At 40.5% G+C, this 22,913-nt stretch overlaps 1 protein-coding gene across 2 annotated transcripts; it reads left to right on the forward strand.

The window, feature by feature from the left end:
- The first annotated feature begins 8,680 nt into the window (after positions 1–8,680).
- On the forward strand, positions 8,681–14,128 carry pck1 (phosphoenolpyruvate carboxykinase 1 (soluble)). 2 transcript variants are annotated; one of them, XM_076156981.1, is made up of 10 exons: positions 8,681–9,042; positions 9,630–9,918; positions 10,522–10,706; positions 10,815–11,018; positions 11,495–11,682; positions 11,863–12,025; positions 12,387–12,611; positions 12,739–12,870; positions 13,043–13,138; positions 13,299–14,128. In XM_076156981.1, the coding sequence occupies exons 2-10, from the start codon at positions 9,707–9,709 to the stop codon at positions 13,754–13,756; spliced, it is 1,863 nt and encodes a 620-aa protein (XP_076013096.1). In that variant the 5' UTR covers positions 8,681–9,042; positions 9,630–9,706; the 3' UTR covers positions 13,757–14,128. The 2 variants fall into 2 exon arrangements, with proteins under 2 accessions (XP_076013096.1, XP_076013095.1); XM_076156980.1 differs by lacking the exon at positions 8,681–9,042 and having other exon boundaries at positions 9,058–9,918.
- Positions 14,129–22,913: the final 8,785 nt, after the last annotated feature.

Here is a 22,913-nt window from a genome sequence, read left to right on the forward strand (position 1 = left end):
TGGTCGAGGTTCGCTATTACATGCTAAACTGTTAGTTTCCGGAAGAGTTCCAAGCAATTGTTGTATCTGTGTAATGTCTAACTATCTGTATAGGTCCAAGTTGTGGTTTTTTAAATAATGGATCCCGCCTTTTAATTTCCATCTACTTTTCTATGTTATCTATGTATATGTATATACCGTATACTGTGTGTGTGTGTGTATATACAGTATATAAATATATATATATATTTATTTCAGTCAGCTATTTAATCTCAGTAATCTGGAATTGTCATTGTCATGATTTGTCATGTGAAGGGTTTTACCAGACAAATCTCTCAACACCAGAATATACAGTATATTGTGTATATATTTTTGAAATGGAAAAATTTCCTTTACAGAAATGTAACTTCTGTGATTCTTGTGAAGATTTGCTTAAGCTCTCTTCTATTGTCCAGTTACTTTAATTTTAGAAATCTCAAACTTTATTGTTAATGTAAACATTAGGACTTTTTTTTTTTTTTTTTATTGTTGTTTTATGTTCTTGTCTGCTGTTTATACTTGCAATTGTATACCCAAGTTTGTCTTATACATTTCTTCCTAAAAACTGAATTTTCACCACTGCAAAATGGAAAAATCTGCTAAAATCAGTTATTTCGTGATTATGACAAACGTTTTTTTACCCATTTTTTGAAACCCAGTCACATAGCCTGAAACAAACACATTCACGTGGTCATTTCCAGTTAGTTAAAGTTAGTTCTGATGACAAAACTGAAACTTCCAATGTGGTGCAGAAAACCAGAAGAAGCTGATTTCCAGGTCGTAGGAAGTGACTTTCCCGCAGACTAATTTTCTTTCCAATGAACAGGTTATTATCGATTGATTAAAAATAAATAAATGATCAATCTATGAGATAATGGGTTTCAGGTTCAAGCAAAGTGCCCCTAAAGTGTGTTTATTTGTCAGACACAAGATGGCGCTCTAATCAAGAACAAATATCGTTCATTGTTCTTGAGGTCATTATTTGTTCATTTGGTCATTATAAGTTTCATTACAGTTTTTCATGCAGATGTTGCATGATAACCTATTATAACATATAATTTTTGACTGATTTTCAACCTCAAATTAATAATAATTGAATCATTCAACAATAGTGAGCTCCCATAGCAGGGCAACACTGAAAGTAATCCTCAATCACACATAGTACAGATGATAGTGTATTCTTAGCTCTCTCTGCTGATGCTCTCACCAATAAAGATCACATATATGGCCTTTATTTCATTTAGTATAGGAGTGGCAGTTAACCATCTAGAGTAGTTTTCATAGACATATTGCCACTGAATCTGAAAAATATCCCCTTATACACTGCTACTAAACCTGCAAACATAAAACTGGTGCATGGAAACAGTGAGTCATCTTGTTTCCTTATCTTCAAATATAATTTTACTTTTATAGACGAGACGAGAGCAGCCAGGTGGCTTGGTTGTGAAATCCAACCCAGAGTCTTTCTGTGATGAGCCTGCATGTTCTCCACGTGTGTGTGTTTCCTCTGCGTACTGAGGTTATATCCATGCACATGCACCTTAGATGATACCATAGGCTGCACCCCATCCCACAGGAACCAAAATTATTCAACAATTGTAAGGAAGTGAAATTTTAATGTCTGCTTTATATATGTATTATTTCATCTACATATTTTGTGCCGCCGATTGTAAAAGCAGTAATGTCTGCACTATTACGAATTGTTTGAGCAAGCAGTTCAATGGATAACTTGAAGATTAGGGGAGAAAGGGGGCAACCCTATAGTACCCTATTTAACATTGTTGGGATATTTAAAGTTTCATCAACATGCAATCCACTTGTACCTCGTATTGCCTATTTTACCTCAGGGTCTATGTATAAAGTTTAACAACAACAATAGTAATAATAATACAACCTTCCTTCTGTCGCTCACTCTCTCTCTCTCTCTCTCTCTCTCTCTCTCTCTCTCTCTCTCTCTCTCTCTTCTTTTCCCCCTCTTTTTGTATAAAAAATTATCTCCAAAATATCCTATAATTGTATGCGCAATGTCATGTAAAATGTTTGCTTCAATAAAAACAAATAGCAAATAAATAAATAAATAAATAAAGTTTCATCAACCTAATCTTAACTATAGTCTCCCCGCCTTGTACAATCTCTATGTCTTATCTCTCTGAAGCAGTAACAATAAACATAAAAAGTTTGTTCTTTCAGGTAACTGTTAACCTGAATTTCATCATTCATTAAGGAGTAATTCCACATGTGAGTAGAGAACTACACCACATAACTGTGTTTCCTCATTCATAAACATCTATTACAGGTGCTTTACTCAGCACTCTTATCTGGGTTTTGTGTGTTTTTTTCTTTTTACCATAAACTTTACATATGGCAGGTAAAATGATCTCTAGAGACTGCATATGCTACATTTAACAACTTGTTTAGTAAACATGTATAAACACAACAGGCCTTCAACATATTCAAACTTTTTGTGTTGACCTTTTGTACACTTGTTCACACTTCTCTATGCATGATGCTCGGTATCACAGCTTTCCGAAAACAAAGAGACTATGCCCTCTGATGGAAATGTACTGTAAGTGCTGTGGGGAATCCAAGATAAATAAGAAAAATATTCCACATCCCGTCACAGAACCACTTTACTCTCACACTCATATAAAGGTCAGCAAATCTTATGAGGGTTTCAGGCTAACACTGACCAAGGATTGACCGTGGCACCAGCACTAACACCTTGTTTTTCACCAAGTGCCCCCAAGTACATCCGAATGTGGTGGTTGAAGGATGAAGGATTTACCTGTCTCCATATAGGTTATAAAAACAGTCCTGAAACACATTGTCATCACTCTTAAAACAACGCTCCTTTCGTCTTCTTTTGTTACACTAAGGTGTTCTCTGTTCTCTTTTTACACGTCTCCCTAGAGAGCTTTGGGCAGGGTTGGGAATTTTCCTGATGTGGGCCTGTAAAGCTTTGAGACATTGTATGTGATACTGGGCTATAGAAATTAAGTTGACTTGACTTGTTACTAAAATGTTTGCAATTGGAGATTAAAGGTGGCTGTTTGTATTATTTTGATTAAATCATGATCAGCTCCCACTCCAGTTTTAGCGACTGCTAATGCATTAAACTGGCAAGTCTTAGCATCACTGATTGTCGGACAAAAGCTTTTACAAGCAATCAGGAACTAAGCAAAACAGTAGCAGTGAGTTTTCAAGACTGATTATTATTATTATTATTATTATTTTACTTTTTTCTTTTATAAACATACAGGAGGGAAGAGAGGCAGAGCGTTAGAAAGAGAGAGAGAGAAAGAAGAACTGAAACCCTGAAGAGAACTAGGCAATGTAATGTCCACGTCAATTAGAGTTTTCAAGACTGATGAACAAGATGGAAAACCACCTGAAATGGACTGACGAGGGGGTTTAAGAACTTCTATTTATGAGGCTGACGATATCAACAACTTTCTGCATTGCTTCTATTGATTTGATTTTTGGCAAATGCTGCAGATTAAGTATAGAAGTCACTCTAATTTCTGTGATATTCTAGGTATTTGAAGCATGGTGGAAATTCGAGCAAGGAGCTTTTTAGGAAGAGGAAAATAGAGGACCATCTGACCCAAATTAACCCTGGGGCAGCAGATCACAAACTACATTAGCCGGAACACTGCAAATCAAAGAAACACAACGGCAGCAAGCCACAACACAACAGAAATGTATGACATAATGGTATGGTATGGTATAATTTTAACAGGGAACGTTATTAGCGGGATACAGCACAGGAAAAGAAAACATGTCAAGAAAGTATGGCTCAGCTTTAAAGGGGAAGTATTTGTGTTTTCCAATGTAAATGAAGTTTGTGCTCAGACCCCTAAAAAAAGTGTAGAAGAGAAGAGTAAAATCTTTACTACCCCTGTTTAATTTAGCAGCAATCCTCATAGTAACATTTAAAAAATGTCCTTGTTGCTTTCCACTTGGTATGACACAAATGTGAATGTTTTATCAGACCTGTAGTTAATGTGTGTGAGAAAATGCTGATGTGTCACTTTAACGAAAGTACAGATAGCGTATCTCTATATGCCACTTTAACACAAAACCCTGGCTTATATTTGACACTGGATGTATCCAATATTCGTATATGCTTGGGTTACACAAATTGTATACACACACATTCCAACAGAGGGCTGCTGGTCCCAAACTGTCAGCTCTAATTTTAATAACTCAGTTATGGTGCTACATCTAATGAGCATTGGTGGTAGATATACTGTATGTTAATTACTTAGTTTATTTGTGAGTGAGTGAGTGAATGTGAATGAGTTACCAAACTCCACTCAATCTCCTGAGTCTCTCACTGTCTTCAAAAAACGGCTAAAGACGCTGTTATGATCGACAGGCGATCAAGTTATTTTAATGTCGGACCCAGTTATGCGGAACACAGACACCAGTACATCAGGTAGTAAACAGATATTTTAATTTTATTGGAAAAACTCAAACCAGGATGAAGCTGGGAACATGGATGATGGGTGCTGCTGCTGGAGACACTGAACACGGAACACTTGACAAAGCGAGAGTGAGTGGATCCCGAACACAGTATACTGGAGTACCCAATGAGTGGCAGGTGTGTGCAATCAAAAAGCGGGAACAGGGATCAGGTAGCCACACCCAGCCAGGAACAAAAACACAAGCATGAAAACAAACCAATACAAAAACAGAGCGCAATCACTCACAGATCCTAACAGATCCGACTCTTTCATGAACATCTTGTCTACAGAAATCAAAAAAACATCTATCACCTCCACCATGCTTTGCACTTAAGGTCTTGGTTCTTACTCTTGTTGTTCTTGTAGATATTTTCTTGAGTTGTATCAAAGGCTTGTATGGTTTGTATGTACGTAGGTTTGGATAAAAGAGTCTGGTAATGACTAAATGTAAATATAAAACAAAAAAATCAGTGTGTTAGATGACTGCATTATATAAGAACTATATATTTTAATATCTATACATTGCATTTTTATATTTATGTGAGACCAAAGACAAATTTTCAGTCCTTGCCCTTGTAACAAGCTATTAGTAGGAGGAGTAAAATATCCATTGTAAAATATTACACAATATGCATTACTTGTCAATGCTATCAGAGGAGGACAAATTCGGTGATACATTGAGACCAGGGCCTTTCTATGTGGAGTTTGTATGTATGTTCTCCCCGTGTCTCTCCGGGTACTTGGGCTGCCTCTCGGTTATTCCAAATTGTCCGTAGGTGTGAATGTGAGAGTAAGCGGTTATTTGTGTCTATGTGTAAACTGCGATAGACTGGCAACCAATCGCAGGCCCGTTGACAGCTGGGATTGGTTGAAGAGAGGGCATAGCAGCAGCAACCCTGCCGTGGTGCCCATCCTTTTTTGGGCCGCGGACCGGTTTGATGTAAGACAATGTTTTCACAGACCGGCATTCAACAGGGGGGATTGATAGATAGATAAATAAATGCACACACCGCCATAAAAACAAATGCAAAATACAACTCACAATTGAATGAATTAGTGGGAGCCCTGAGCTTGTGTCATTTGCCATCTTCTTCTGGCACGGACAGCCTCGAATCTCCTGGTTTGTCACGCATTTTTCAAAATAAAAATATAGATTATGATCAGTCTTTCTGTGGGGCCAGGTGCCAGATGACCCGCGGACTGGTAGGTGGGGACAGCGGCTTTACAGAGCGCACACACATACATGCACACACACACACACATACGCACACACATACGCACACACATACGCACGCACACACAACGTTCTAAATTACTGTTATCAGTAACAGTTGTTGTTGAGCAAGCTTGTGTCGATGAAAGCTGTTCAGTCAGCGTTACTTTATCAGTATTTTTGTTCTAAAGAGCTTGTTAACACACACACACACACACACACACACACACACACACACACACACACACACACACACACCCGCCTGCACACACACACACACAAGTTCTCCTTTGTGTTAAAATGGTGGAATAATTAGAATTGGACTAGTGTATGAAGTACATGTTTGTTCACATGTAGTGAATACAATCTTGTTAGTTGATCTACTCTCATTTAGATTAGATTAGATTAGATTAAATTAGATTAGACTTTATTGTCATTGAGCAGAGTACAGGTAGGTACAAGCCAATGAAATGCAGTTAGTATCTAACCAGAAGTGCGAAAATTTACTATATTATCTCTCTCCCTCCCTCATCCCTGTCCTGCATGCTATTCCCCAATGGAATTGCCTTTCCCCAGGTTTCTTCCTTTTTTCCTTATCCACCTAGGTTTTCTCTGAAGTTTTTCCTCGTCTTCCTTGAGAGCTTTGGGCTCGGTCAGTAATTTTCCTGATGTTGTGGGTCTGTAAAGCCCTTTGAGAGATTGTATGTGATATTGGGCTATACAAATAAACTTGACTTGACTTGACTACGGACTATTATATACAGATATATATATAGGTAATAATTTAAATCTGTGTTTTATTACACTACCTTCGTTGAAATATATGGACGTTGTCAGATTTGTCCGATTACTGTAAACTTCAATAATAACTTCAGGAAATCACAGGTACCTTTTACTGAGATGGGCCTAGTTTATATTGAACTATTTATATTGAAAACATACTTTTATTCCACTACATGTCATGTAGTTGTAATATATAGAAATAACTTAGAAACTAGAAATATTTCAGTGGTCATATGTAAACGTGCTTTCATTATCTCGTATTTTAGGATAACAAAATAAAACACTCAACCACAGAAATTACATCAACACTCAATACAGTAGTGTACTCAAAAGAGGACAGTGCCCTGACTGCCTGTATTGATCAAAGCCAACACAGGTATATGGATGATATACCCATGCACACATACAGTACACACATGTGCACGCAGGCCTATCTAGTTTTAAGTACGGCACAATATAGAATTAATCACAAAGCACTGAGACTAACTGTGTTATGCAACCTTAGGTGTAAATGTTTTCTAAAGGGGCTCTGTAGCACTGAGGTCAAGCACTGAGGTCAAGGCAAGGAAACACATGCTAGCTTCAATGTGCTCACCATTTAAATGCAAAACCACTCGAAAAAACATTGACATGTTTTCTTAAAGGGCCAGTTCACACAATGTGACCGCAGAAGGTTTTATTTTTCGGATTTCTTTTGGACAGACACGTTACTGTTGTTTTCAAATTCCGTTCCCCATAGACTTTAAGACAAAGACCCATTTACCTCTGTTGTATTGTGGTAATGCATATACAATGAATATCTGCTCACACTTTGCTTTGTTTTACTGTTGTATTATGTTTTGATCTGTTGTTTTTATGTATAAATATTATGTATAAATAATGCATTCTATGTAAAGCACTCTGTAACCCTGAGCTATAAACATTCACATACTGATTTTGAAAGAGAAATGTTATTCCTAAATTGGGTGACTTGGCCCTATAAATTCAAGACTCTACTCAGACTAAGGTGACAAGGTGCTGCTGCTGCTACTATTAGCACAGTATCGGTACTGCTGCTAATACTGTTGCCTCCACAGCAGAATAAAAGTACACATTAAAGGTTCGGGTACTTTTAAGTAGTTCTTTTTTAAGAAATGATCTATTGTCCATCAAACACTCAGCAAAACTATGTAGTTTTCGATAGTTGTCTGATAACTGTAGATAAAAGTTTCTTACAGATTACTTGCTTCTCTGTTGGTTTACCTTTTCTCCCTTTCTTGGCTGTATGACTTTCTCTCTTTTCTACCGGTCTTTGTCCTTCTGTCTTCAACTAAGTCTCTTTCTTTTCAAGCTATGCTTCATTTTTTTCCTCTTCTGCATTCAGTTTCCATTCTCAACTGATCTAACAACAGAAACTGTGCACTACTTACTTAGAAAATACTCAAGTACTGTATGCATGCTAGTTTAATTATCCTTAAGCAAAAGTACGAAATACATGAAACTGCTTTTTCAGTTATTGATGCTTTTCAAAACTTCACTAAAACTTTAATTTAACTGAATTACATCCACTAACACTTTGAACTCATAAGTCAAAAGGTGCTGATGTTGCTCAGATTCCTTTTAATTGCCACATACACCCACATTCTTCAGGACTGGCCTTTGACCAAGTGAGGGTGAGCCCCCAGCAATCAGCCAATAGAAAGAAGGTGAGCAAGGCCATGCCCACGTCACAAACTGGTCTGATGCTGCTGAACTCTGACTTTACGTCACGTAGTTATGTGGGACAAAGTTCAACAGCAGCTGCTGAAAGAGAACAATGAAGTTTCCACACAGGCAGATAACCACTTCTGTAATCCAGGTTACACTCCATTTGTTGATGAAATTAGGAAGAAAATGAAACATAGAAGATAATCTATCCACAAGTGTAAAAAAGAAATAAATGAAAATATATAGAAAGAAATCTGAACACAATGAATTACTGCTTTATTACCCGCTCAAAATTAGGGTGTGTTTGCAATATGTACATGTACATAGAATGTATTTTGATGCAGATGCATATTAGGAAATTCCACACAATTATTATCTCTATATTGTCAGTGACAATCTGAGATAACTATGCAGTCTTGACAGAGCATTGCTGCTTATTATGCTCTATGAGTCCTTCCTACTTTTTGTAATATTAAAATAAGGTAATTAATTCAAATAATGTCAGTTTATTGTGCTCATAAAAAGAACGCAAACTAAAAGAGAGCCAGATATAATGCTGAGGACAGAACTGTGTGCTAGCTTTTAGCTGACAAGACAAATGGTTTCATGGAGACATGTTGTCCTCCCGATTATTAATCATTCACAGGTGTGTCTTGCAATGTATTTTTCAGACTTGCAATTTATGCAAATGAAGGAACTTCCTCCTCCTCCCTGTCCCTCCTCCATATGGGACATCCCATAACATAAAAAGGCAAACCTTCTCCACATCAAAAACAAGCAACTCAACTCTTGAACTCTCCTGAAAAACAACCAAGGAAGACGGTTCAGCTAATGAGGCCGAGCTAAAGCCTCCCTGCTGCAAACCTACAACCACAGGTAACCTGGCCAGCCTTTTCTTTCAGCTGCAAACTGAGTAACTTGAGGTTTTATATAGGTATAAAATATAGGGAGAACCAGACAGGGATGCTGTTGCATCACCCAGAGTCTGATCGACCTGGAGGTTGCAGCAGAGGCTTTGAGGTTTGAGCCTCCAGATTTTAGAAACAGATGAGAATTGATGGTACATGCTGTTAATGATTTGACTATTTTGTTAATGTCTTACCTAAAAGTACTGGAAAAATATTAATAATTAATAATAATTGAGTATGTAAAATCTCTAAATTAGTGATGATGTATCAAGTTAATGCATTAATATTGAAAAGCTCCAAAATTAGAAACACCAAGTTGATCCGACAAGCTAAAAATTTTAAGAGTTTGGTAATGTTGGCAAAAACAAACAAATACAAAGATAAAGTGTCTCCTTTGTTTATCTCTCCTCTTCTTCCATTTCCTTTCACATTTCCTATTTGTTTTCCTCTTTCTGGTCATTCTTGGTCACATGACCACATTTTCTCCATATCCTTACTATAATTTTGCCATCTGCTTGTCTCTTCTTTTCCCCTTTCTTCTCATCTCCACTCCAGGCTTATCAACTCTAACACCTCTTCTCATCTTTCTACCTCCATCGCTTGCGCTCTCTCTGTCCACACTCCTCCACACAATGCCTCCTCAGCTGCAGGTCCAAACACAAGTCCTGCAGGGTGACCTGAGCTCCCTCAGCCCAGCTGTCAGAGAGTTTGTGGAGGCCAACGTGACTCTGTGCCAGCCCAATGCTCTCCACATCTGCGATGGCTCTGAGGAAGAGAACCATACCATCCTCACCCAGCTGCAGGATCAGGGCATGATAAAAAAACTCACCAAATTTGAGAACTGGTAGGTTTTATCTTTTTTGAGAGGAAGGTTTAAAAATGTTTTGGTTGGTGTTGGTTGGAGCAAGGGACCCAAACTCTCCTCAACCCAATGTGAGCCTGGTTGAAATGGCATTAACCAGGAATTAGCACTTGCTTATGGAATAAACTGGTTTATCGCATATTCAGTCCAAGTTAAATTAAGAAATTATTATTATTATTCTTAGATGATTTTGCACATTTTAAAGATGAAATCTTTAAAATGCTTAAATCTGCTCTTATCATTCCATGATTGTTGGAACGTTAGGCAAGCCTACATTGACTATGTGCAATCAGCAGGCTGCTGCGTGCGTAATGCAGGCATCAGCTTCTTCAAAAATAACATACCTGTGAAAGGTCACAAAAACCAGTCAATCGAGTTTGATCCTAGTCAGTAATACTTTAACAGACTTACAAATGGTGAAGAGCCACTGTGGTGAGCCTTGGATGAGGCTGAAAAGCAAAGAAACTTTTCAAAGAATAATACATATACAGCAAGAGCAATAAATCCGGTTGTAAATGCAAACCTTAAGTTGAACCCACAACCTTCATTCACCTCTTACAACTCTATCCCTCCATACTCTTCCAGTTGGTTGGCCAGAACCGACCCCAGAGATGTGGCTCGTGTGGAAAGTAAGACAGTGATTGTGACGCAAGAACAGAAGGACACGGTGCCAACGCCACTGGGGGGTGGAGTCAGCCAGCTCGGGCGTTGGATGTCACCAGAAGAGTTTGACGGAGCTATGGCACAGCGATTTCCTGGATGCATGAAAGGTGACAGGACTAATGTTGTTCAATATGTCTTCTAGTACAAGTTCACACAGCTACTAAGTTCAAGAAGTAGTGGTATGTGTAACCAGTGAGTATGTGTCTCTCTCACAGGTCGTACCATGTATGTGATCCCCTTCAGCATGGGTCCTGTTGGGTCCCCCCTCTCTAAGATTGGGATAGAGCTCACAGACTCTCCATATGTGGTGGTCAGCATGAGAGTCATGACCCATATGGGAAAGTCTGTCCTGTCTGCACTTGGGAACGGAGACTTTGTCCAGTGTCTGCACTCTGTTGGTTGTCCTCTGCCACTCAAAGGTATGCAAACAAACTTTACCCCATACTTAATTTTATGTACAATTGCTATTACTTTTACTTATTCTATGCCTTCTACTCCTAACACCACTATTACTATTGCCACTGCTTCTACTACTGCTTCTACCACCACTGCTGCCTGGACAAGTACTATTGCTGCTACTATGATAAATACAACCACTACAACTTCTACTAGTGCTACTGCCTGGTCTACAACTAAATAGTAGTACTATTAGTACTCCAATAAGAATCACTCCCTCCTTTCTCCAAACACAAACTGTACAAAAGAGTAGAATAGTTTTTTTGATGAAATAAAAATAACAAGACTGAACAGAAATTCAGAATTGTCTAACCCTGTCCCTCTCCCCCTCCTATCATTCCTTTTCTCTAATCTTATCATCTTTCCTTCCCTAAATCCTCGCCCCATCTTTCCTTCTTCCATCCCTCCTGTTCATCAATTCCCCTCCCTTCCCTTTCAGAACCCCTAGTCAATAACTGGCCCTGTAACCCTGAGCAGACGTTGATCGCTCACATCCCAGATCGCAGGCAGATTATCTCCTTTGGCAGCGGTTATGGGGGAAACTCTCTCCTGGGAAAGAAATGCTTCGCACTGCGCATTGCATCCCGCATCGCCAAGGAGGAGGGCTGGTTAGCTGAGCACATGCTGGTAAAAAAAACACAGACAAAGAGAGAAACCTACCTTGTATATTGATTTATAAGACAATTCTCAAGTTTAAATTAATTGAATTACAATCATTGTTCCCATTGTTGGGTGCTTATATGATTACTTACAAATCATCTATAGCCAAGACTTTGCAACCCAAACTAACTGATGTGTCCTGTCCAGATTCTTGGTATCACCAACCCTGCTGGAGAGAAGAAGTACATGGCAGCAGCTTTTCCGAGTGCCTGTGGGAAGACAAACCTGGCCATGCTGTGTCCCACTCTGCCTGGCTGGAAGGTCGAGTGTGTGGGAGACGACATTGCATGGATGAAATTTGATGATGAAGGTGAGGGATTCATAGAACTGCCTTTCACAATTGGGGGGTGGGGGCGGCTATAGAGATGTTATAAAACAATATGGGACGGGTGATCGGTCTGACGAGGGGGAAGTTTCGCCTCATTATTCATCATTTACCTGTGGCGGTACTTATTCATATCGCTCCTCTTCCGATCCCGCGCCCCTGACTTTGGGAACCGCTGGACTAAGCCATTATGCACCAGTCGTAGAGTTAGTCCCCAGGCACTGCAGTGGGTGGCTGCCCAGAAAGAAAACGTTTCCTTGTCGTGATCAATCTTCACTAACCAACTAACTGACTAACTAAACATTCAGTCAGATGACTCCTCTTCCTCTTTGCTTCCTGTTACAAGGCAATTTACGTGCCATTAATCCAGAGAATGGGTTTTTTGGTGTGGCACCTGGCACCTCACCTAAGACCAACCCTAATGCAATGGAGACCATCATTAAAAATACCATCTTCACCAACGTGGCAGAGACCAGTGATGGTGGTGTGTATTGGGAGGGAATGGACCAATCGCTGCCTGAGGGAATCACCATCACTTCTTGGAAGAACAAACCCTGGAGCCCAACAGATAGTGAGGTTTTCTTTAACTTTTAGGATAATTTAACAGTCTGGCTCAATGATACTACAGGAGGTGTGTTCTGTTTATTTGTGTGTGTCAATGAAATAAAGCTTACCTTCCTGCATCTTTCCATCCTTAGGCGAGCCATGTGCTCATCCAAACTCTCGCTTCTGCACTCCAGCCGGTCAGTGTCCGATTATCGACCCACAGTGGGAATCTCCAGAGGGAGTCCCCATTGAGGCCATCATCTTTGGTGGACGGAGACCTGAAGGTGAGATGGAACCTGAGTAGAAAACCAGGGCATTAGAGCCTAGTAGTGGGTAGAAACAAGATTCAGTGCGACAAAGTGACACATCAGATACTGAATGGGATGGAAAGGAATCAAAGAGGAGGTATCAACATATGAGAATATCAGTCTAACATAAGATTCTTCCTGTTTTCAGGTGTTCCTCTGGTTTACGAGGCTTTCAGCTGGCAGCACGGAGTGTTTGTTGGAGCAGCCATGAGGTCAGAGGCCACAGCTGCGGCTGAACACAAAGGTTGGTATCTGATGTCATTATTTCCATTCTGATGTCATTTAGCTTCCGTGCCTGGGACGTTTTCAGAGACAACAAATATGAAATGATGTTACCTTACATTCTTTCAAGAAAATAAATATTCACCAACCATCTTCCTCCTTTTCTCTCCTCCTCTCTCCAGGCAAGATGATAATGCATGACCCCTTTGCCATGCGCCCTTTCTTTGGTTACAACTTTGGTCAGTATCTGTTCCACTGGCTCAGCATGGCCGACCGCCCCAGTGTTAAACTCCCCAAAATCTTCCATGTCAACTGGTTCCGTAAGAGCCCCAAGTCCGGCTTCCTCTGGCCCGGTTTTGGCGACAACATCCGTGTTCTGGACTGGATGTTCCGACGCATCACTGGTGAGGCCGGAGCCATGCCCTCAGCTGTGGGCTACCTGCCCTGTCGTGATTCCCTGAATCTCCACGGCCTCCAGGGCAATGTGGACCTGGAGCAGCTCTTCTCGCTTGATCAGGAATTCTGGCAAAAGGAGGTGCAGGAGGTGAGAAATTACTTCACCACACAAGTGAACATCGACATGCCCAATGAGGTCACCAGACAGCTGGAGCTCCTGCAGCACAGAGTCAAGCAGATGTAAAGACGGAGAACAAGGAGAGGAAGAAAAAGGAGTAGTTGCCTGCAGGACAAGACTATTTTCATAAATCTCAATTTGAATGTTGTTTATCCTATCCCAAATTAAAACTCAAGCGGCAAAACGAACAATTCTAGAGCATGCTGGACATTCTAGAACCAAGAGTTAGGCTTTTTTGCATGTCCTAAAAACAGAACACCAAAGAAACCTATTTTTCTCTGATAGTATTTTTACTGGTTGGTTTCCTCATTAGCCAGAATATGTGGTTGCTGTGAAATTGCATATGATGGACTAGTTAAAATTTGACTGGGAATGTTGAGAGGAATTTTGCAAATTTAGCAGTAAAATGTTAGAAAACATGACTCATTTAAAATGTTCCAGTCAAATTAAGTCAGCGTGTTGATATAAAAAGGAATTTTATTTTTCTGCAATTCATGTTCTGTTGTCTGCTGTGTTTTAATTTATTGCCAAATAAGTGATGTTTCTTACCTCTGTTGTTATTTAACTTTATTCAGAAATCACAACATACTGTCCTTGCCTTGCGATATTACATTATTATACAACACAGAATTTTCAGCCCCAAATAAGCTCGGAAAGAGACCAGGTGGGGGTAACAATTCTGTGGTTAATATATTTTTGTACTGTGCTATTATATTTGTAATTACAAGCCCCAAGTTTGTAATCACAAGCCCCAAGATAGGGGAGACAATAAATGTTTTGAAAATTAAATTTTTAAGATTCAGTTTCTGTGTGTTATCTTATTACAGATGCATGAATGAACTAGGAATAAGTTTATAAGTACTAACATGGAATATACAAAGAGTTAATCAGTTAAGATTGCAACGGAGAGCACATGAAACATCTCCAACAGGGGTCATTGTTGCTAGTATCTACTGTACTATGTCACATACATTTGCTGAATCATATTTTGGCCAGAGTTGGATTCATTTATGTCCATGATTTCTTGAATAATGATAGGTGCATTACAAGATGGTTACATCTGTATTAACTGTTGCAAACTTGGTCTAAACTGAGAGAAGCTGATAAACTTCAGGAATTTGGGAAGATTTATGATGTCCCAGCTGAATCGACCTACTTCTTACCACTGATTCTGGTGCTTTTTCGGTTTTAATTATCCTCAATTTAAGTGCAGCCTTTGACACTGGGGATCATTGTAATATGGGCCCATTACTTTGCTCAATATATATATGCTCCCTCTTGGCATGGATGTACAATGGACAATATTGGGGAATTATACAAGCAAAGGGCTACTGGAAAAAAGGAAAGACATACAGAACAGGAAAATTTACTGAAGGTTGAGGTTCACAAACAAGCTCAAAGACAAATGAGAGACAAGCAGGGGAACAAACACCAATGCATCTGAAATAAAAGAAAATATATAAAACACAGAATGAAAACCAGAGAAAACACAGAATACAAGGGCAGAATCAGACTCTCACAGGACAGTGAGGAAAACAGGCACACGAGAACACAACCAGGACAGACTGCGAGTCACACAAAGAACAGAGACTGAAGAAAATGAATCATCAATTTCCGATCACAATGGACTGAACATCAATGGAGAGGGAGTGGAAGATGTAACCAGCTTCAAATTTCTTGGTGTAAACATATCAGAGGACCTGAGCTGGAGCATGAATACTAAACATCTTATCAAGATGTGCAATGACAATTAAGTGTTTATCTAATGACACAGCTGTATAGGTTTTATTTTACTATTTTGATACTTAGCTGTAGCCATAGCCTCTCGGCTTTTGTTTACATTGTATAGCCAAAGATAATCGTAAAATGTTTTTTTTTTTTGCAATTTGTCTTTATTGAAGCTGACATTGTACATGACATTGTGCATACAGTTGTAGGATATTTTGGAGATCATTTTATATTAATTTTTATATAGAAAGAGGGGAAAGAGGAGAGAGAAAGATAGAGAGAAGGAAGGAAGGTTGTGTTATCCCTACTATTGTTGTTGAACTTTATACATAGACCCTGAGGTAGAGTACAAGTAGATTGGAGTTGCAATGATGTCATAGGGTACATACAGATCTTACAGGATGGTGTCAAACAGCAATGTAGGCTAGTACAAATCGCATCATAGGTTGTGATAGAGAGAGAGAGAGAGAGGGGAGAAACAGAGAGAGAAAAAAAGGACCAGACAGAGAACATCCCAACCTGAAACCCCACCCAACCCCACAGTCACACAACCCTGCATTCACACAACCCCATCCTGGACTGCCTGAAGTGCAAAATAAAATGATAAAATAAAATAAAAAGGAACTGTTCTGTGTTCTGGTATTGAGTCACTGGTCTGGCATAGCCTGTAGATCTGTGAAATAGGAGAGGAAAGGTTGCCATCTCTGAGAATTTATCAGTGTGGTTCCTCATAGTGTATTTGATTTTCTCGAGTCTAAGAAAGTACATTGTATCCTTATGCCATTGCGAAATAGAGGGAGGGGTGAGGGATTTCCAATGTAGGAGCAGGCGTCGCCTGGCAAGCAAAGAGGTGAACATGATGATTTCCTTTTGTGGGTTGTTAAAACAGTGTAGGTCATACGGAGTATCGAAGATGGCAATATAAGGGGAGGGTTGAACTTGCATTCCCAATATGGTGGACAGTATGTTGAAGTAACCCGCCCAGTAGTTGAGGAGCCTGGGGCAGAGAAAAAGCATGTGGCTTAAGTTACAGTGAGGCATCTAACATCTATTACATTTGTCATCTACGTTTGTGTACATTTCGGCCAATCTGGATTTAGAAAAGTGGACCCTGTGCAAGACCTTGAACTGGATGAGAGCGAGACGGGCACAAGATGAGGCAGTATGCAGATTGCTTATGTTATCGTCCCACTAGTCTATGTCCAGATGAAGTTTGAGTTCAGTCTCCCAGACAGCCCGTGTTTTTGAGTTAGATAGGTCCCCGAGGTCCAGAATACAGCTGTAAATCTCAGATATGGTCCCACTTGGCGGAGTCCTGAACGGTAGCAGGTCTTCGCACATGAGTTGAGGGGGAGGGGAGGGGAAGGGAAGTTTGGGAATTTGCTGCAGGCAAAGTGTCTGATTTGGAAGTACCGAAATAATTGGTTAACAGGTAGTCTGTGTTGAGTTGACAGCTTGGAGAAGCTGTTGAAACTGCCATCATAGTACAGGTCGAGAAAACCTTGTATGCCTTGGTGGTGCCAAGCTGAGAAGGAAGAGTCCAAGAATTAAGGTGGGAACAGGTGGTTGTTGCGTGCTGGACCCAGGGGGGAGGCGTTTACAAAGTGTTTCCTGAATTGGTACCAAATCATTAAGGTATTAAGAACAACAGGGTTCTTGGTGAATTGAGATATCTTGGTTGGGAGAGACGAGTAGATCAGCGCAGTGGCGGAGGAAGGGAAGGAGCACGACTAGGCTTCAAGCCTGCACCAAGGACCAAGGCCTCCACTGAACTTACATCTTCGTAGTAGTGGTTTGAGCATCCTTGGAGGCTTCGCACCCTAAATGAAGGCGCTGATCATTTTGTCTAAAGAGTCAAAGAAGAGTTTTGGAAGGAATAGAGGAAGAGATTGAAACAAGTAAAGGAATCTGGGCAGAACATTCATTTTGATCACGTTTATTTTCCCAATCATACAGTCAGAGAATGAACGGGTCACATTGATGCTAGATACTTAAACCCCGAGCTAGTGAGGTTAAAGGGGAGGTCTGTTTGGCGGAGTTGCAAACTTAAAGTATTAATGGGGTAGCATTCGCTCTTAGAAATGTTGATTTTGTAGCCAGAGAAACTGCTGAATGTGTCAAGGATGGAAAGGACAGCTGGAAGACTAGATATAGGGTCAGTTAGGTAGCGCAACAAGTCATCCGCATATAGTGATAGCCTGTGTTTGATACCATTACGGATAACGCCTTTAAAGAGAGTGGAAGACTGTAATGAGATGGCCAATGGTTCGATGGCAAGGGCAGAAAGGAGTGGAAATAGGAGTCAGCCCTGGCAGGTCCCCCGTTGGAGTGTGAAGTAGTCTGAACTAATATTGTTTGTGTGGACACTGGCCTGTGGGGATGAGTATAATAATCTGATCCAGCTGCTGAATTTGTTTCTGAAGCCAAATTGCTTCAGTACTGCAAATAAGTATTCCCATTCTACCCTGTCGAAGGCTTTTTCAGCGTCCAGGGCAGTGGCACCATTAAGGAGGGGAAAATCGCTGGCCCCCCCAGTGACCCCCCCACCGGCCACTTGACCTTCCATCACTCACACTATCGGCACTTGCCGTTTGCCGGCGGGTGCGTAGATAGTGTCGCTCACCGGCGCACTCACCGATGCACTCCCCGGCGAACTCAACGGTGAACTGCCGGCGCACTCACCGCAGGCGCAGCACACAGTACACCCGGCACCGGAAATTGAAGAATCCAGAGCTATCGCAGTGTCGGAATTGATGTTTGGGAAATTGAGGTTGGCAAGGAATTGAGTCATCTCTGTATTGTCTGAGGGAAATTCAGACTTGTAAAGGGAGAAGTAGAATGATTTAAATGTGGTGTTTATTTCCAAGGGGTCAGTAGTGGGGGTGTTTGACTCAGTGCAGATCTTGGGTATCAGACGGGAGGCGGATTTCCTTTTTAACTGGTGTGCTAGTAGACGACTGGGTTTGTCCCCATGTAGTGAATAGCGCGCAATTGTAGTAGTAGGCGCTCGGTATCCTTGGTGGATATAAGATCAAATTTGGTCTGAAGGTTAAGGCGTTTGAGAAGTTCTGGGGAGGGGTCGGATGCGCACCGTTAGTCAAGGGAGGTGATGGCAGCGGAGAGATTTTTAACCTTGGTGTTGTATTTTTTCCTGGAGTGAGAGGAGTAGGAAATAATTTGGCCTCTAAGGACTGCTTTCAGTGACTCAGAGCAATGAGTAAAATATTGTTAGGACTGGAATTACCAGGCAGCAGAGCCAAATCTAAATGTGATGTGTAATTACTGTCACAATTCATTCCTAATTTACATTTTTAATTTTCCATATTTGTGTTAATGTCAATATTCACTTTTCTTGCAATTCTGTACAAAATATTGTATTTAATAAATATTGCATTTTTATATCTCATTCTATTCTGTATAGATGTACTTATTCGTGTACTGACAGATAGAGCAAACTGTTTTAAAGGACGGAGGATTGTGAAGGCAACACTGGGGTGTCAGGTGTGACTTTGTGACAATGACAAATAGTTTAGATTCAAGCATAATTTAGCTTAAGGATCCAGCTCTGTTTAAGGTCATTTTGTTGTGAGGGGCAAGTATGACTATTGCTCATTATATTATCATTGTTGTTCACTTTTGGTAGTGTGTTGGTAGAATAGGTTTTGGTGCTTTCATTGCATTTTGGAGGTGAGATTAACTGTTGGGCCAAGCTGCAACACTTCACATTAACCCATTTACATGCACACTAATGCAGGGCAGAGGCACGGCATGCAAGGCACCATTCAGGAGCAATCAGGGGGTTCAGTTTCTTTGAGGAGGAGCGAGGGATCATCTGATCTCTAGGCAACCGCTCTACCTCCTGAGCCATGCCACCCCATGTCTATGTTCATGCTGGGTGTTATTTTTCACACTTGAAGTGATACCACAGCGGTCCATATGTCATCATTTGACACTGATACACAAAGGTGTAAATAACAAATGATCCATAGACTGCAAGGTGTTCAATGCTACAACGCTAATTACATCTCAGAGGAATTAATAAGTGCATGTGTGTGCATCTGTACGTATGTGTGTGTGCCCGTGTGTACAATAAGATAATCATTTGTATTGTTTATAATGGTATACCTCAATGGAAACAGGATTAGACTGTGGAAAAACATTTTGATCCTGGCCAGTGATTTTATTTGAATTCAAAAGTTCTCAAGTGGAGAAAGTGTGTAAAATGCAAATAAAAAAGAGAGCAGTGATTTAAAAATTAACAGGTTTTTGGTTTAATCTGGTTTAGCTTTAAAATGGTCATCTTATTTTTCTAAATTTACACTCGTTCTGAAATTGATGCCTGAAACACATTCCAGAAAGGTTGGGACAGGGGCAGTCCAAGAGCAAATTTACCATCAGTTTAACAAAAACGTAGCATTATTGCAAGGAATTCAGTGATTTTACCATCTATAGCCATTTATATAACTATTAACATTCCAAGAATCTGAAGAAATTCCACAATCTGGTAAAGGTCAAGGCCAAATTCCAGTACTGCATGCAGCGCAGCAGTGCTTTACTACTTTAATACTTTAAGTAAGTTACGAATGAGTTCCGTTTCAAGTGTGTCTTCAAGCCAAATTTGTATGAAAGTTGGAACAGTTACGTACATCTAGCATCAATTAGTCAAACACAATGGACACGGAGGACGATTTTAAGGTCTTACTTTGAGCCTACAAAATATTGCATGGTCTTGCTCCGTTATATCGTACAATCTCATAACCACTCTCAGCAGACGGGCCTGGTCACTATGCCAAAAACAAAGACTAAATCTTTTAGTGAAAGAGCGTTCTCATTTTAGGAGGTATCTTGAAGGTTGGAACGAACGAAACAAAACTTAAAAAAGTAAGTGCAAACTAATTTAAAAATAAAGTTTACTACCGCCTTAGTTAGAGTTAAGACAAAAAAGATTGTTCATGTTCAATGTAAATGTAAGAATGATAGGAAAAATACTGAAAAGAAAATGCAAAATTTACACCCTTTACACCCTTTACACCCTTTACACTGTTTACACCCTCCCCTGGACTTCAAACCAGGGGAGGGTGTAAAGGCCTGAAATGAGGTTTTTGTGTTTTTGCTCTACCTTCAGTCCTTCTTGGGACTCCTCGTGTCACTAGTTTGCAAGCTTGTGGCCTTTGTTTACAAGTCTCGGAGCGCCTGTAAATGTTAGTGTGCGAACACAAATCCAATCAAGGATTATTTGTGAACATTATTCCCTGAATCGGAACAAAGCAAATGAACCACAAGTCTGAATACAGCCTTACATTTCCCAAGATTCACCATGAGCCATGTAGTGATTAGAACTTAGTATAAGGGCCGGGAGGGCGGTAGATGACCACTGAACAGAAGGAGGGTTGATTTCCTTGGAAGGTGCTGGATTGAGAATTAGAAGCTCAAACGACGAGAAGTCAGAGTTGCTGCATCTCCTGGTGACAAGGTTGAGAAACTGATTAAAGATAAAGCCTACACCACAACCCTTTTTGGAGGAGTGTCCAGCATGAGCATGGGTGAAACAGGGGGGAGACGCTTCATTTAAAGGCATGTGGTCATCGTCCTTGAGCCATGTCTCGCAGAGACAGATCATTAACTAAGAGAGATTTGCTAGCTAGGGATCTGATATTAATCAGGCCCATATTAATGCCAGCCACTTTCACAGGGTGGCACAGCGAATCCTGTGCACATATATTTATGAGGTTGTTAGTGTCAGAGTAGCGCGCACCTCTGTAACGAGTGTGCCGTACTGACACTACACAGTAAATGTTTTGTGGTCTGTTAGTAGGAAACCTTATATGCAAGATATTAGAGCGAGGAAGCACAGTCTCAATGGAGTGAGTTAAACTATTGGGAGAGTCTCCAACCACAGCAGATGAGTGCCTAACAGGTTCTGAAAGAGCCTGTGACCTGGCAGGCTCTAAAGTAGCAAGTCACTTTAGTGCATGGTTAATATTTTTTTAAAGTAGATGGGCTCGTGGAGCATTAGGGTGGAGGCGGTCTCTCTTTAGCAAGCCAGGTTTGCCCCAGAAGGAGGCCCAGTTGTCAACATAGACTAAGTTCTGCTCTTTACAGAACTTTGCCAGCCACTGGTTCAGAGAACAGTCTACTAAACCTCTCATCATTACCCTTTGCAGGGAGGTGGCCAGAATAAATAGCTCAATGCTGACACACCTTTCTAGCGAGGTCACACACCCCAGCCAAACTTGATTTGTAGACCTCAGTTGCCTTATCCTAGTATCATTGGTGCTGGATTACTACATTATCAAAGTTTGTTACGCTGTGGTAGCTATGTGTGTGTGAGTGTGTTTTAACAACATTAGCCCTAGCCCTATGTCCGCCAGCACTCTAAGGGTCGCTTTTGACACTTGACAGCCATCAGGCCTCACTGTGAAACAAAACAGCGATGTGATTGGAGCCCATTTCTACACACAGTGCAGAAAAAATCCTGGCTCATGTTTTGATGTAGTTTACTGTAGCATTGCCGTCCAGCTTGTTTCCCAGCCATTGCCTGAGCCCTGTCTGAGCAGATCCCCACACAGTCCTGATCGGCCTCTTTCAGTAAGTGTCAATGGTTTTGAACAGTTCGTCTGCAGTGGCTCTGCTAGTAACTTGTTTGCAGAAAAGCAAATCAAATTATCGCCATCAATGAATCTGACGTACAATATCAGTAAACTGTTTTTGTTACTGTCAATTGCTTCATCAATCTGCAGAGCAAAGCAGCTGTCTCGTAAATTGTCATTAAGCTGCTCCTCTATGTCCTTTGACATATCATTAATGCGCCTCGCGATAGTATTATTTGACAGAGGAAAAGCCTTTAGCTTGCTGGCTGTTGCTTCATTAATCATTGTGGAAACCATATCGATAGCAGAGGGAAGTATTAATTCCTTGGCTATACAGAAGTGTCGGCTAAAGCTCTTGACAATGACTTTACATTCATTCATGCATTGAATGGCCAAGGTATATCATGCCAGTAGCCAACCTTACACATCAAAGCAGTTAGGGGTTCAGTGTCTTGCTCAACAACACTTCGACAGGCTCTCTACGAGGAGCCCAGAATCGAACTGCGAACGTTCCAATTCCAAGACAACCGCACTACCATCCTGAGCCACACCACCAGCACTATTATTTTTTTTAAGAGAATGAATACAATATTATGTAGACTTTTTTTGTTGATAGTTTTATTTATGTTTATATTCCATGATTTATTTTGTCACCAGTGTGCAGAAATTAAGATCCTTGACATTCACCATAACAATAATTGTCCGTGGAGTATGCTGGCCAGAGAAAATAGTCCTTGGTCAAGATGCAGATAGGAAAATATGATGCCTATTGGAGGTGGAGCATCAGTCTCTGGGTAGAGAGAGAAGATGCAATAAGTGAAGGCAGAAAAACAATAAATGAGTTGCATGAGGAGTTTTGGTCAGAACGCTGCCAAGGTTCAGCATCATCTTTGCTCCCTCGAATG

The sequence above is a fragment of the Genypterus blacodes genome, unplaced genomic scaffold (assembly GCF_046128005.1).
Source record: "Genypterus blacodes isolate CSIRO-AG114 ecotype Tasmania unplaced genomic scaffold, CSIRO-AGI_Gbla_v1 ptg000070l_1, whole genome shotgun sequence".
Classification (NCBI taxonomy): Eukaryota; Metazoa; Chordata; class Actinopteri; order Ophidiiformes; family Ophidiidae; genus Genypterus; species Genypterus blacodes.